Source organism: Fukomys damarensis, unplaced genomic scaffold (assembly GCF_012274545.1).
Source record: "Fukomys damarensis isolate Sample0158 unplaced genomic scaffold, DMR_v1.0_HiC HiC_scaffold_3, whole genome shotgun sequence".
Classification (NCBI taxonomy): Eukaryota; Metazoa; Chordata; class Mammalia; order Rodentia; family Bathyergidae; genus Fukomys; species Fukomys damarensis.
This window is the reverse complement of record NW_022900915.1, coordinates 18,217,475-18,232,374: the sequence shown is the minus strand read 5'-3', so window position 1 is coordinate 18,232,374 and position 14,900 is coordinate 18,217,475. Positions and strand designations below refer to the sequence as shown.

Genomic DNA, 14,900 nt, shown 5'->3' with positions numbered 1-14,900 from the left:
AAACAGAAGAATAAGAAAGAAAAATCAAATTCTTTAGCAGACGAATTTTGTCTGGTGATGTGTTCAGTTTTTATGCAAATGTATGATAGTTTTAAGACAGGTTTGACCTGATGGTAAAGAGTTTAGACAGTTTCTATTTAGCAAATGAAAACCTGGAACTGTTCACTTAAAGGAAGTGGTGTGTTATCAGAGGCTCTAACTTAGGAGGTCTACCTGGTGTTCTTCTAATCTTTGTCACAAGCTTGCCGAGGAATGTCAAGTAAGTAGTAGGCCAAGGCTTTATTCACATTTCTGCTTGTTAGAGGTAAGGCATGAATTGAGGAAAGAAGCACAAGTCTACGCAGTCTAGTGGTCTAAGCAGTCGATTTCCAGCACTCACTCTTTCATACCATTAGGCATTTATCTCCCCATGGCAGCTCTAGTACTTACTATGTGGGGGAGTAGAGATGTTTAGGATGCCACACATCCTAAGTGAATGTCAGCTGCAGCAGGCAAGAAGGAATGTCTGGTTTCATCTAGACTTGATCATGTGCCGATCTCCCCATGCACTGGTGCTGCAGTGGTTCCTCAGTGAGATGGAATTTTTTTCTAAGAAGGGGGCCTACCAGACAGAACCTGGTTTAAGGTAGGTGGACTTCATAGAATTTGTCTAAAAGTATGGATGTTGGTTGACTTCTTGGACTCAGGAGTTTCTGCTGTATGCTGGAGCCTTGAGTCCCTTTGGCAGTGTGACAAGCTTTATAAATAGTTCCACCATCCAGCTTCGGCTTAGAATCCAAGGGGCCCAGATATTTGCTGCAGACCTGCTGGCTTACTGAGAACCCATCTAAGGGGAAAATATATGTGGGATAGGGTTGAGCACCCTGATTTTTCTAGTTTTTTCTGTTCAGTGATTCCAGAAGTTCCCTCATCCTTACCACAAGTTACATCCTGAGTTTTGGCTCTAAAAGTAATGGTCGTCTTGTGTATCACTTGGTAAAACCACCAAGAAGCAAGATGGTCTTTGTTTTGTTTTAAGGTAAGGGAGTTGGAATCAGGGCCCTCACACATGCCAAGCAAGTGCTGTACCACCGAGCCACACTCCTAGCCCCCAACACTTCCATTTCATTCATTCATTCATTCATTCAGTACCAGGACCAAACTAGGGCCTCTTGCACAGTAGGCAAGCACCACCCCCCTTTTCCTCCTCAACACACTGGCATTTTATATGATGTTGTGAGGCAAGAGGGAACTTGGGTTCCAGTATGTTTTACAGGATACAGAGAATAGCACTTATCTTTAAAGAGTGGGATTCACATACGGTTACCCCAGGGCAGAGGAAGTGGAGTTCTTCCCAAAAAGTCCTGCCTTGTAAATACTGAGAATGGCTTGGGGTACTACAGACCGTTCTGCAGACCAAGAATGTATTTTTACTGACTGATTCTCTGAAGGCGAGTAGTTTGCAGTATATCAAAGTGATGAAGACTGTTTGAGTTTCATTTGAATTGTACTTGATATACAGTGTCCATAGAAAAGCAATTTATTTCCTCATTGTTTATTCTGTTTAGGTGTTAAAGTTTTGGCTTCTTGATTTAAAAGATACAGGTGGTTGTTTAGTTCTATTTGAGTTTTTATATTTCTTACCAAATGCTCTTAGAAACAAACAAAAAAAAATTGAATTAAGTACTTTGGGGCAAACAGTGGTAGTTTTGTGTTTCATCTTTGTCAGTACATCCAAATAATTTGGTGTGATTTTTTTTTTTTTGGTCCCAGGGATTGAACTCGGGCCCTTGCGCTTGCAAGGCAGGCCACCGAACCACTGAGCTAAATCCCTGGCCCTGGTGTGATATTTTTAACTTTTTAAAAGAGTCACCACACTTAATTTTTGGTTTTGTGTTTCATAGCAGAAAGCAAAACTATAGATTAATTTTTCTTTGGAGGAAGACATACAGATAGCAGTGAAGTTAGGAGGTTTGATTCCTGATTCCTATGCCCACTCGCATTGCATTGTGACCTGGAGCAAGTCCTCAGAACTCCTGTAAATTTTTTTTTTTTTTTTTTTTAATTAACCATGATTTTTTAAAAAGAAAATACAAGTTGAGAGCTAAATGTCAAGCACTCAGAATAGTGCCTGACTTAGAGCAAGCTTACATAAAGTGTGAAACAACAGTATTTCCTGTGGGTGCCTTGGTGGTACTGATAGTTATTCAGTCCAAAGAACATGAAGACAGGCCCTGTTGTCACATGTTGGGGACTGGAATTATTGTATACTTTTAGAAAATGCCATTTAGCATGATTTCTGGAGGGAAAATAGGTACTGTACAGCTACCCTTTTTTTTTTTTTTTTTTTTTTTTTTTTTTTTTTTTAAAGTCTCACTTCCACTCCACGGTGTGAACAGCCGAAAAGGCCTCCACGATGCTGGGTCCTAAAACCCAGCAAGGCTTTGGGAGCTCATCGGAGGAACACACCAGGCTAGATGGTAAACAGACCTTTATTAGTCTGGCCAGACAGCACTCTCAGAACCAAGCAGCTGGTCAGAGAGGCTCCAGCTCAGGGGCTGAGGTCCTCTTTTATAGGGCGGTAAAAAGGGGGGTTAACATTTTAAGCTTGCAGGCAGGGGACAAAGGTCTGCTGACTTGAGCTGGTGGTCAGCAGTCACGTACTCGGTAGTCACACATTGATGAATGACAAATACCTATAGGATACCAAGACATTTAGGATGAGCAAACAGTTGGACAATTAACTTGGGGTCTCTATGTATTTCATAGTCTAGAACCACTAACTTACACGTTAATCAGGATCTGGACCTTAAACAGTACAAGACTGCCTTACATTCCTAAGCCAGGGTTTAAACAAAGGTCAGGGCTATGGCTACAAAGGGAGGGGGTTAGCGCACTGTCTCCTGGGCCCTTTGTCATTTAGCATGGGCTTATAATTCAGCTCTTAACAGTGGAACCACTGAGCTAAATCCCCAGCCCTGTACAGCTACTTTTAACTCAGAAATCTCATTACTAGAAATATTGCCCAGGGAGTAGTCAAAAATGTTTGCCAAAATACGTGTATAAGAATGTTCTCAAGCCAGGCCTGGTGGTGGTGCATTCCCAGCACTCGGGAGGCTGAGGCAGGAAGAGTGCTGTGAGTTCCTTCAACTGCACTTGTGAGGCAGGTGCTGGAACCACTGAGCTAAATCCCCAGCCCCAACTGGTGTGTCTTGACAAAGAATAGATCAGTGAATTGTGGCCCCTCCCATCTATTCCAAAGAGTCCTGTGTACCCATTAGAATGGGTGGGATAGCATCTGTAAGGCAGACCTAAAAAGGTTTTCAAGTGACAAAGAGTAGTGTCCGTGATAGGATCCCCTGGGTGTCCACTGACATACAGCCATAGGCATCTGTATAAATAGACTATTGTATGGATGTGTATTTTTTTTCTCTCCTGTTAGAAGCACTCATACAAATGATGACTGTGTTAAACCGTTTTTAAAAGGGTACAGATTTGATGGGTCTACTCATAATGTAAAACCCATGCAATTTCCTAGTACGTTGTTAAAGTAAAGGTGATACATGCTTTCACTTACTGTGGGGACTTCTTAACTTCCCACATTGGCGCACCAGTAGGGGACTCTGACTTCTCATTATGGTTCAAGTGGAGAGAGCAGTCTTGGTGCTGTGTCCCCGATGTGGGCTTCAGCTAGGCTGGAGCTTTCATAGAGACAGCCATTCAGTAAGGGGAGAGAGTATTTCTTTAGTCAGCCTCCTAAAATAGCAGACTTCCTCAGTTCAGTCAATCAGTCATCAAAGTAGGCTTCTTTGCTGCTAATGACATACCTTTCCCTGGTCTGAGGTCACTGGAAGAAAGTCTATGGATTCAAGAAGGTCTGAAATGATATTTACTTATTTAGGTACTGGAGAGTGAACTCAGGACCTTGTGCTTGCGAGACAGGCGCAATGCCACTGAGCTAAATCCCTGATGCTTGAATTGATTTTTGAAAACAGGCATCTAGAATAAAAGTTTGGGCTACTGTGTTTAATGAACAAAAAAGAATGAGAAGAAATATTTCATTGATTCTAAGATGTACTTCCCTTCCTAAGTATTAACAATCCTAAAACAGGGTAAGTCTTAGAATCAATGATATAAGAAAATACCGGTCCATAGTTTTGTATATGTGTTGCTGGAGTGAGCACAAGGTTCATAGTTTCGTTAGCAACATATTTCCTTTCCTTTGCAGTACAAGATATATCTTGTAAATCAGTATTGTATTAGGTTCAGTAAAAGCAGCTCTTTTCAGCGCAGGATGACAGCCTTGGTACCTGTTCGTTTAGTTTAGATGAGTATGTAGAAGAGCAACATTGGTTTTGTTTGAGGAGAGAGTGTTACTGGGGATTGAACACAGGGCCTTTAGTCTGAGTTATATCCCCAGCCCTTCCTCCACCCCACCCTACCAGAAATTGAACTCAGGACCTTGCACTTCCCAGGCAGGTGAGGCACCATTGAACTAAATCCCTGGCCCTAGCCCTAGCCCTATTTATCTGTCTGTATGTCTATCTATGATCTATCTATCTATCTACTTTTGGTTTTCTGAGACAGAGTCTCACTATGTAGTTCAGACTGACCTGGAACTATGTATCCCAGGCTGGTCTCGAACTCATAGTAATCCTTCTGCCTCAGCCTCTTGAGTGCTGGGATTACTGGTGTGTGCCACCACGCCCAACTTTAGCCCTTTTTATTTTAAGGCAGGGTCTCACTAAGTTGCCTGGGCAGAACTCTGAATTGGGATCCTCCTGTCTCCGCCTCCCCAGAGTGGTGAGATTATAGACAAGTGCCATACATCTGGCTGAGTGTGTGATGAACTTAGTCATTTATTCTTGCCATTGGTTCAAATACCACCCCCTAAATTTTATTTAGAAGTTTGATAAAATTTCTTCCCATAGTACATCATTGTAAACTCTAGCAAATCTCATAGTTTTTACATTGTGGCTAAAATATGACATTATTAAGATTTTTCCCCTCTGTAATTGGAATTCTTCCTGGCTTTCTTTGGAATGTTATCTGTTTTTAACCAAGTCTCTTTTCCATCCTATTCCATCATAGTTGGAGTCTTAGAGACCTTTCTAGAGCCTCTGCCTGTGGCCTCTTAGGAGAATTCTCGTGCTCCATAGGATGCTGTCACCTAAAGCCCGGTTACCATAGTGACTGTAGTCCTCCTAGTTCAGCTAAGTTCCACTTGATTCTGGCTTTGAGGTGGTTGGAAGTTACACCATGGCTACTTTCTTGCTTTGGGCATCTTCAGAAGTCAAATTGTGATCTCCCTTTGAGACACGGCCATGTGCAACCTGACTGAACATGTTAGGAGAGACTGGGGAAGGGATAGTGGCTTTTGAAGTGGATTAAACCAGAAACTAGTCCAGGATGATGACATGTTCAAGGGATTTCAGCCAGAGCTGGAATAAACAAATGCTGCCCAGGCATCTTTCTTAAACGGATTGCATTTACCATCATTGTTCTGGCTCTTCCAGAGGAACTAACACCATTGGTCTTGGCCAGTTAGGCAGACACTGTCTTGGTTTCAGTAGCAGACACTGCTTCTAAGTAAGTGTTCTTAGATGCCTGGAAGAAAGCTCTTAAATGAGAAGGAAGGTCAGGTGACACTTTGGACTTTGCCTCCCGTTATCACCCAGCCCTGTCATCTGGACTGTTTTGTGGTGATCTCTGCAGTTCTCCGTCAGTGAGAGCACTCTTTCCCCTTTGAGCCTTCCCAAATAGATCTGCCTCAGCCATCTTAATGGCTACACAGGATCCGTAATTCATTTATCTACTTTCTCCTTGGACATTAGGGTTGCTTCCACTTTGCTATTACAGATGAGGCTGACAGCAAACACTTTGCTCTGGTATCCCTGAAAGTCAGCTTCAAGCTTTTTGCTCTGACGAGAAAAGGATTGGTGGCTCCTCCACATCCAGCTATATGATTAGCAGGAACCACTTAACAGGATTCACTGATTTCCCCCTCTAGGAACTGTGCAGACGTCACAACAGGCCCATCTGCATACTGCGAGAGGGTCCTAAATATCTGATCTGCAGGTGTGCCCTCAGCACCTCTCACTCAGGCGTGTGGACTTCTGAGTGTCAGCACACTGGGGAGAGAGAAGAGTGACTAGATGGGTAAAGTCTTCCTATTTATACTTTGTTAGCGATGCAAGGTCAATGTAATTATGTACGAAGAAGAGGTTTCTGTGATGAGAATTTTCTGCCTGGTTTATAGAAAAATGGTAGCTGAAATATGAGTCTGTCTCTTGCTTACTCTCATTATACTTGGGGGTGATCACAGGTTGCGTTTCTGTGGAACAAGTTTTCTCCAGTGAGATGAGGCGTAACACTTTTGGCATTGTGTCTGGCACTAAAACACACACTAAGTAAATGATAGATACCAAGTACAGGGTCAGCCTAGTGGAAGGCCTCCTCCCTCACTCAACCTTGCTCTTATTCCTCAGAGAATCATATTTTGGAAGATGTGAACAAATGTGTCATTGCTCTCCAAGAGAAAGATGTGGATGGGCTGGACCGCACAGCTGGTGCAATTAGAGGCCGGGCAGCCCGGGTCATTCACGTCGTAACCTCAGAAATGGACAACTATGAGCCGGGAGTGTACACAGAGAAAGTTCTGGAAGCTACCAAGCTGCTTTCCAACACAGGTGTGTGGACTGCTCCCCCAATACAGGGCTGGTTTAGGAAGTTAGGAAGGGGGCGGGTGAGAAAACTCTGCTCTTGTCATAGGAGTTCTGGGTGGTACATCACACATGTAAAAGTTGGCCAGCCAAAGTCATGCCTCACAAGCATATTTCCTTCACGTGCATCTCATGAGTAATCATGGGACTAATTATGAGCACTGTATTTTAAGAACAACTGAGTTAAGTCTCTTAATGGTGAATAAGTGCTATTAAGTGGGTCCCATTGTTAAGCAAGGACTCAAGTTAGTCTCACGTCAAGTTCTCAAGCATCTAAACCCTGGTGAGAGACAAATAAGGTAACTTGAGATTTTGTAAATACTGCCCTAAATTTACTTCATCCGTAAATACGGTTGGCATGGTAGCAGAAGCTTTGCCTCTTCTGATGGGTTGAGGATTCGGGAAGGGCTGGTGAAATGCTATCTGCTCACCAGGCAACCTGCCCTGCCTCTTGTGTCCTAGTCATGCCTCGTTTCACCGAGCAAGTGGAAGCAGCCGTGGAAGCCCTCAGCTCAGATCCTGCCCAGCCTATGGATGAGAACGAATTTATTGATGCCTCCCGCCTTGTGTACGATGGCATCCGGGACATCAGGAAAGCGGTGCTGATGATAAGGGTGAGTAACTGCATTCCAGACATTTTAACAGCTTCTTATCGTTTGCTAAACTTGAGCAATGCGTCATTCTGGATCTCGGCAGCTGCAGTGGCCATATATTAAACCATGAATCCTGAAATCCATGAAAGCTGTTAGGAGGAGATATACTGAATTATGCTGTCTAAACTGTTATTTGCAAGTTAGAGCCCAAACTTTGGCCGAGAAAGGAAGCTAGCACGAGAGTTGGTCTTGATGGTTTAATTTAGGGCAAACAATCACCTTAGTGTCAGGCTTCAGTTTTAATTACCGGGGAAACTACAGAAAATACAGATTCTCGAGTTAATTTCAGAGAATTGTTTCCTAATGCTGGTTGAAGTCATTGTTCACGTGGAGCACCCCTCTCCTGGAAGAGATGCTAGACCCTCAGGCAGACGATGGAATCCCAGGGAGTTTGGAGTGAGGGTCAGGAACCATGGCAGTTCCTGGTGATGCTCCCTGGCTCATGGCTAAGTGTTGGACTCCTCTCCAAGGGCTGAGTGGACCTGTGGACCTTATCTGACCCATCTTCTCTGAGAGGGCAGCAGGTGTCATTGCTTGCAAAAAAAGTCCTCGGCCCCTTCTGGGTTGGCATAAACGAAGGGGCTTCAGAAACACACAGCCCCTCCATAGAACATCTGCGGGGGACTGGGCCTGCATCTCCTCGCTTCCTTTCCAGAGCAGTTGAACATTCGTGTGCTGCTCTGAGTATCCACGTGTTGCCCTGGAGCCTGAAGGCAGAGCTTGTGCCTACTCTGCCTAGGGCCACCTGGGCGCTTTCGGTCTGGTCTGTGGTCAGGCCCGACAGAGCAGCAGGCCTGTGGAGTGCAGGGTTTGCCTGCTGCACTGACGGTGCTGGGCTGTGCTGTTGTCCCAGGCTTCGTTGGACCTGTTAGGAGTGGGGATGGTGGAGGCTTTTGCTTTTGTATTCCTGCTGCTGGGCTCAGAAAGAACCTATGTTCAGAAAAGGGCTGGGCTGGATAGATACAGACACTGGTGTCTTTAAATTGGTGGTATGAAAGGGTTCCCAGGTCACATGCACCAATAGTGATGCTGTTTCTGCAAAGTTCTTTCCATGCTTGCAGATACACAGAAAATAAAAGAAGCCCTAATGATAGAGTTGTGGCTGGGTGTGTGAGGGTCAAAGGGGCCGGTAATGCATTCATCGAGGAGATGCTTCGGCCCCAGACGGGTTTCAGAAACCACATCCTGGGAGCCAGCAGGCGGCTGGGGTTCCTCTTCCAGCAAGGTCTCGTCTGTCTGGGATGCAGTTTTGTTCTCTGTAGGAGATCATTGTCGTTCATGGTTTTACTGAGATGAATGTAGGTAATGTCTCTGGCACAGGACCTCGCACATAATGACTGTTTCTTACCATGTTTCATGCTGTGCTGGAACTGAAGAATGATAGAGGTTTTAACATAACCCCTCCCGGATGACCAGACACATGTAAAGAGTGGACAGAGCCATAGTGGGCAGGCCTTTTAGGACAGATGTGAGGCCAGCCATGGGTGCCTGCACAGGTAGAGGAAAGGGGCTTGGGGAGACACCTGTGGTTTGGCTCCTTGTTTACTGCCCCCCCCCCACCTAATGCCCGTCTTTAAGAATCATCCTTCCAGCTCCCAGCCTCACCTCTCAGGTTCTTCATATCCTGTCCACCTGTACCTCAGCCCCACTCCCGCGGCCATGCGCTACCACATCCTCCCATCTAGTACTCAGCTGCTCCTTCCAGCAGCTTCTGTCCCTAACCATCCTTGACACCACCAGGGCCTTCAGTTTGCTCCTCTTTACTATCACTGCCTTGGCCCCTTGGGCCCTTTGTTCACTCCTTTCTACCTTTGAGTCTGGCTCATATCCTTTAGCCCCCTCTTTGTCCTTGCCTGGCAAAATGTAGCCCTTGAGAAGTCGTCCTCCACTGCTACACACTGCAGACCACACAGCCACACTGATGGAGGCTGCTGAGGCTATGACTAACAGTCTCCCCACCCTGGTCCGGGCGCCTTGGGACCATTTCCTCCCTCCCTCTTCTCTGACCTCCCACCCTTACACACACACCCATCTGGCCGCCTTATCAGTTCCACCAGAAGTGTCCCTGCTTTCTTCTTAGTGCCATAGATGTCCCTGCCAGTGCTCCTGGCTGCAGCCATGCCCTGTGCTGGCCACAAGATTCCCTGTTCACCCCCTGCCCCGTCCGTCTCCTTTGCTGATTTGTCTTCACTGGTGGCAGCTGTTGGAAAGTCCTCAGCCCCTTGCCTGCACGCCTTGCCCTGTGCATCAGAATGAGAGCCTTTCTCGAAGTGACCCTCCAGAGTTCATGCTTGTGTAACGGATTTGACCATGAGCAGCTCCTGGCTCCTTTGCTTAGTCTTTGTGCACTGGCTGATCTCCTTCCTCACCTGCCCAGGCCCAGACCTTGGACTCTCGTAGATTTATCTTTCTGTCTCATCCTTCAGATCCGATCTCCAGCAGGTCTTGGTGGGGGTCCTTCCGATAGAGAATCTCAGCACAGCCCGCCCTAGTGTCTCACCTGGCCTCCCTCTTCCAACCCTTGGTTCCTACAGTTCCATCTGCGTGGAGAGCAGCACGGTCCCTTTCAGCTTCAGTCCAGTCAGGCTGTCTCCCGAGGTGCCCGCGCCACTTGGTCCTTACACCATCCCCATCACCTGTGCCCTCATCTCTGCTGCTTTCCCCTTGCTCTCCCAGAGGAGCCTGTGACTCCTGGCAGTGAGCCAAGTCCCTTCTACGGGCCCCCTGGTCCTCGTTCAGTGACAGACGCCTCCATGCTTTCCTTCGCTGCCATCAGTGGCTGTCTGAGGCCTCCCCTGACTGCCTAGTTCCCTTTCACTGCTCTGCTTACTTATAGCCCGGCCCACTTTCTAACACTCGTGAGTGACTATCACACCTTCATGTATTCTGTGTGCTGGTATCGCTTCCTTCAGAGTACGTGTGAGAGCAGCAATCATTGCTATGTCCAGGGCCCAGTGCTTAGCACAGGATACTCAGCAGATCTTTGGGTGAATGACTACAAGGAAAGGAGTTACCAGAGGGTGTATGGCTCTGTGGTGGGCTGGTGGGGGGCGCTCCTTTGGGAAGCACCTTCAAGACAGCACACACCAGCACTAACACATCTACCACAGCATTAAAGACCCCCAATGGTGGCACTGTGTTCATGCCATCAAGTCAGCAGGACTGCAGGATTCCCACCCACTGTTCTCTCTCCAGCTCAGAACCTGAGATGGTGTGGGCAGTTCTGCAGCACTTCTCCCACCTCCTCCCATCTGAACCTCGCCACCACAAGCCCCTGGGTCGGGGGCTTGGTACAGATGAGGGCTTCTCCTCACTGCCCTCTTGTCACAGGAAGGCCAGCTGGGCTGAGGGCCAACCCCAGCTGTTCCAACTGCTGCCCTCTTACCGATAACTGCCAGGAGATAACGTGTTTCCAGTCAGTAGCTAATCAAGAGAGACTGGGAGTTTGTACAAAATAAGAATTGTATTTCATAATTAGAGCAAAGATCTAGAACCAGCAATCAGTCCCTTGGTATCACCCCTTTTCTTTTGATAAATGTTAAAAAAAATAAAGCTAGACGTGGTGGTATACATCTGTAATCCCACAGAGGCAAGAGGGCTTATAAATTCAAGCCCAGGCTACTTAGCAAGACCCTGTGTCAGAAAGGGCTGGGGATGCAGCTCAGTGCAGAGGCCCTGGGTTCAATCCATAGTACCATCCCAACCAGCAAATATTCAGACTATATTGTTCCTTTTTATTCCTCAAAGCAGCCTTTGACATCCTAAAACTGAATCCAATACTACATAATTATCTTTTTGTCCTAAAAGTATTAAAGTTTAAAAAACGAAAACGAGCCAGGCTGAGGCAGGAGGATCCCCTAAGACCAACCTGCACAACATAGAGACCCAGTCTACAAAAATAAATAAGAAAAGTGCTGGTGTAGGATCCATGCAAGAATGATGAGTGATTTTACCCACAAGTGTTAAGAACTCTGCACCATGAATCCTAGCATTTTGGGCCTCCATGCTTTTGGCTAAGAGGCTCAGTATGGCCTACAGCTATGTCTGACTCACGGCCTCTGTTTTTGTGGCAGACCCCTGAGGAACTGGATGACTCCGACTTTGAGACAGAAGACTTCGATGTCAGAAGTAGGACAAGTGTCCAGACAGAAGATGACCAGCTGATAGCTGGCCAGAGTGCCCGGGTAAAGAGCACCCCTTAAGTTGTTCAGTAACCTCTCTCTGGCCTGGCCTTTTTCTCTTTTTATGGCAGCAGGACTGAAGTTAACATGCATTGTGGCACCTGCTGATCAGGTGTGAGTTTCTCCTGAAGTGTCCTTAGCCCAAGCAGGGCAGGAATGTGGGCTGCCTCAGCTGTGCGCAGAGGCTCTGGTTTTTGATAAAGCCCTGGGTCAGGAGAAGCCTAGGATCTAGTCAATGCCGCATTTGTTAAAAATGATCATGAAATTTGAAAAAGATTGCTGCCTTTGCCTACTTCACTGATAACCATGGGTATGAGCTATTTAATTATTCATGGGTTTAAAGAAATAACAGTGGTACATTCAAGGAAACCAGTCAGAGCCATTGCATTCATCTGAGTCATTAAATCTTTAATCAATGGCATTTATGTTTCTGGAAGAATGCCAAGGAATATTTCTAAGGAGTCTATTTTTTCACTCCTTGGAAATCCATCGTGAACAGCCAGCAGTTCCTTTGTTAGCCCCGCTCGGGCACGAGCACACTTGGAAGCTGAGCAGAGCCGGCCTCGGGCTGTGGGCTGAAACTGTGCAGCTCTAAGTCCCCTGACGGGTAGTTAGGAGGTCTCTTCCTCAGCATCGTCATCTCTGCCTTCTGCCTTCAGAATTTGCATTCTACAACCACTCGCCTTGAAAATTTGGAAATGTCCATTAAGAGCCCACAGGACAAAGGGCTGCACACATCCGTTATCCCCGCCTCTCCTTTCCTGTCTCCACTGCAAGAGGCAGAGGATGAAACTTAAACCATTAAGCTCGCCAGGTTCCATCCCTGCCCAGGTGTGATTGTGAGGCTCCCATTAGCCTTCTACCCTTCACACGCTGTTTTCCCTCAAGACTTGTTCTTGAAAGGGGGTTGGGAATTTTAGGCTTTTAAACTTCTGAGAGAAATGAGAAGAAATAGCCCTTCCGGCAAAATGAAACCTACTAAAGCATTATCCTACTTGTGACACTGATTGCCTGTTGGAAATATCCTTGCTAACACTGGGAGAACTTCATATTCTCTCTATGTAAGAGCTCTTCGTGCTTCCGATGTAGGCGATCATGGCTCAGCTTCCCCAGGAGCAAAAAGCAAAGATTGCAGAACAAGTGGCCAGCTTCCAAGAAGAAAAGAGCAAGCTGGACGCTGAAGTGTCCAAGTGGGATGACAGTGGCAACGACATCATCGTGCTGGCCAAGCAGATGTGCATGATCATGATGGAGATGACTGACTTCACCCGGTAAGCTGCGCCCTGTGCGGAGCGGGCTGCCTCCTCCCCACACTCTGTTGTTCTCGATTCTCTAACTGGCAGAGGTATCACAGAGATGGAGAGCCTTGTTCTGTTTTTTCAGAGGTAAAGGGCCACTCAAAAACACATCAGATGTGATCAGCGCTGCCAAGAAAATTGCTGAGGCAGGATCGAGAATGGATAAGCTTGGGCGAACCATTGCAGACCACGTAAGTGACGGACTTACCCTGGGCCCAGCCCAGACCACTGTTGAGGGAGCTGTTCATGGCCATTCTTGTGGGTCACAGTGCTGTCACTCATCTCTAAAAATTTCTAAATGCCTGTATCTTTTTTGGTACATCTTAGGAGCTAGGCCTAGTTTGCATCAGAGCAGACCAAACCAGAGCTAAAACCAAGCTCTCCTGTTGGTCTTGTCTTAGTTCTGTCTTCATAACTTCCACTCTGCTGGCCCTCACACACTGGAACCAGAAGTGTCAGGAGTCCCTTTGGTGGCCAGTGCTTTGGAAGGCTGGTGTGCCTGTCCCCTAGAGACGACTTCTGTGTCCTTCATGCTGTGTCTTCAGCCACCATGCTCTGCCCCTTTGTTCCCCCATTTGACCGGTACCTACTTCCTGGAACCTTCACAGCACATTTCCTGTGATGCTTTTAACACTTATAATTTTTCTCTGTGGTTACAAATCCTCCCCACTCTTTTCCCTGAGAATCATCCAAACTGAGCCTCATCTAGGCTTCGAATGAATGACACTTGTCCCTCATGACCCAAGGCAAAAATTCTGAAGTCATCCTTCAACTCCCCTGCCCCCACTACATAGTGCAATAAGAGGTGTGTGTGGTTGCTTCTCATGAAACTACTTGGTCTGTCCTCAATCAACAACTTAATCCAGAAATCCAGACCACTTGCTTGAAGCATTGTGCTTTATCCTTTTAGCTACTTTTCCCTCCGCTCCATTCTTCATGCAGCCACCAACACTGTCGTTATAAAGTGCCCTGCTTTAATGACTTCTTAAGAGTAAGACTGGAAGCCTCCAGCACGGACTGCAGACCTCACTTTACATCACTCCATTATTGCCTAGGCCCAAGGCTCTGGGGGAAGAGCCGTGCTGGGAACGCTCGTGCCCTCCTAAGCCAGCTCTTCTTGCTTCTTAAGCAGGCATCACAGGTTTACTTATCTTCTGTCTTTGTCCAGTGTGACTGTCTCCTGTCATCAGATGCTGATTGTGTGCATCCTAAGTGCCTCAGGGCAGAAGACCATTGGTTTGGATGTTTAGCATGTGTAGTTGAAGACGTTCTATTCTGACTTCTGTGTACCTGGCTGCTGCTTGTGGGGCCATAGACTCCTGCCTATTAGAAGGTTGGAGGTGGTTTCCCCATAGTTTTGTAGTGAGAGTATTCACTGTGCCCTTGTGGCTGTGCGATCATCTCTCTTGCCCTTTGCTCCTGGAAGAAGAGAAGAAGTGATTAGTGCTACCCTGAGCCTCAGAAATGGTCCGAGGCTCAGTCTAGAGGGCTTGGTGCTCAGCTTGTTCTCCCAACAGTGCCCGGACTCGGCCTGCAAGCAGGACCTGCTGGCATATCTGCAGCGCATAGCCCTCTACTGCCACCAGCTCAACATCTGCAGCAAGGTCAAAGCTGAGGTGCAGAACCTCGGCGGAGAGCTCGTTGTCTCTGGGGTGAGTACAGGGGTAAGGAAGGTTGTTGGAGAGGGAAGTGGCCTCTGCACACATGCTCTGTGGCTGCACCAAATGGACAGGCTGCTGCAGGTTTCATCTCAGTCCCTGGGGATTGGAGGCTCCCTGCTTAACTGTGTCTCTGCGTAATATGTGCTTGGTGACAGGTGGTGCCATGTACATAACAGAGTTGGCCACTCACTGAGGTATTTGATGCTCCTTGGGTTAGGAAGTATAGCTGTTCCTTTTCCTGTTGATCAGGCCTTAGGCTAGGCCCTTCTTTCTTTAGGCAGTGAAAACAGGATGTCTGGGCAGGGCTGTCCTGAGGCCTTGCTGTTTTCCTTTTGATTTCCTTTAAAGCCATTCCCTGACTCCCTTCCTCCTCTGTAATGCTGATGCTCAGTTCTGCCATCAGCCG

The 14,900-nt window shown here is 46.9% G+C and overlaps 1 protein-coding gene across 2 annotated transcripts in view; it reads left to right on the top strand.

The window, feature by feature from the left end:
* Positions 1-14,900, top strand: part of Ctnna1 (catenin alpha 1) — a 160,178-nt gene that overhangs the window by 143,891 nt on the left and 1,387 nt on the right. For both annotated transcript variants that reach the window (XM_010613786.3, XM_010613787.1), the window contains exons 12-17: positions 6,468-6,668; positions 7,164-7,315; positions 11,428-11,538; positions 12,625-12,806; positions 12,919-13,024; positions 14,351-14,485. In XM_010613786.3, coding sequence (XP_010612088.1) covers positions 6,468-6,668; positions 7,164-7,315; positions 11,428-11,538; positions 12,625-12,806; positions 12,919-13,024; positions 14,351-14,485 — 887 coding nt within the window. The remainder of the gene's footprint in view (positions 1-6,467; positions 6,669-7,163; positions 7,316-11,427; positions 11,539-12,624; positions 12,807-12,918; positions 13,025-14,350; positions 14,486-14,900) is intronic.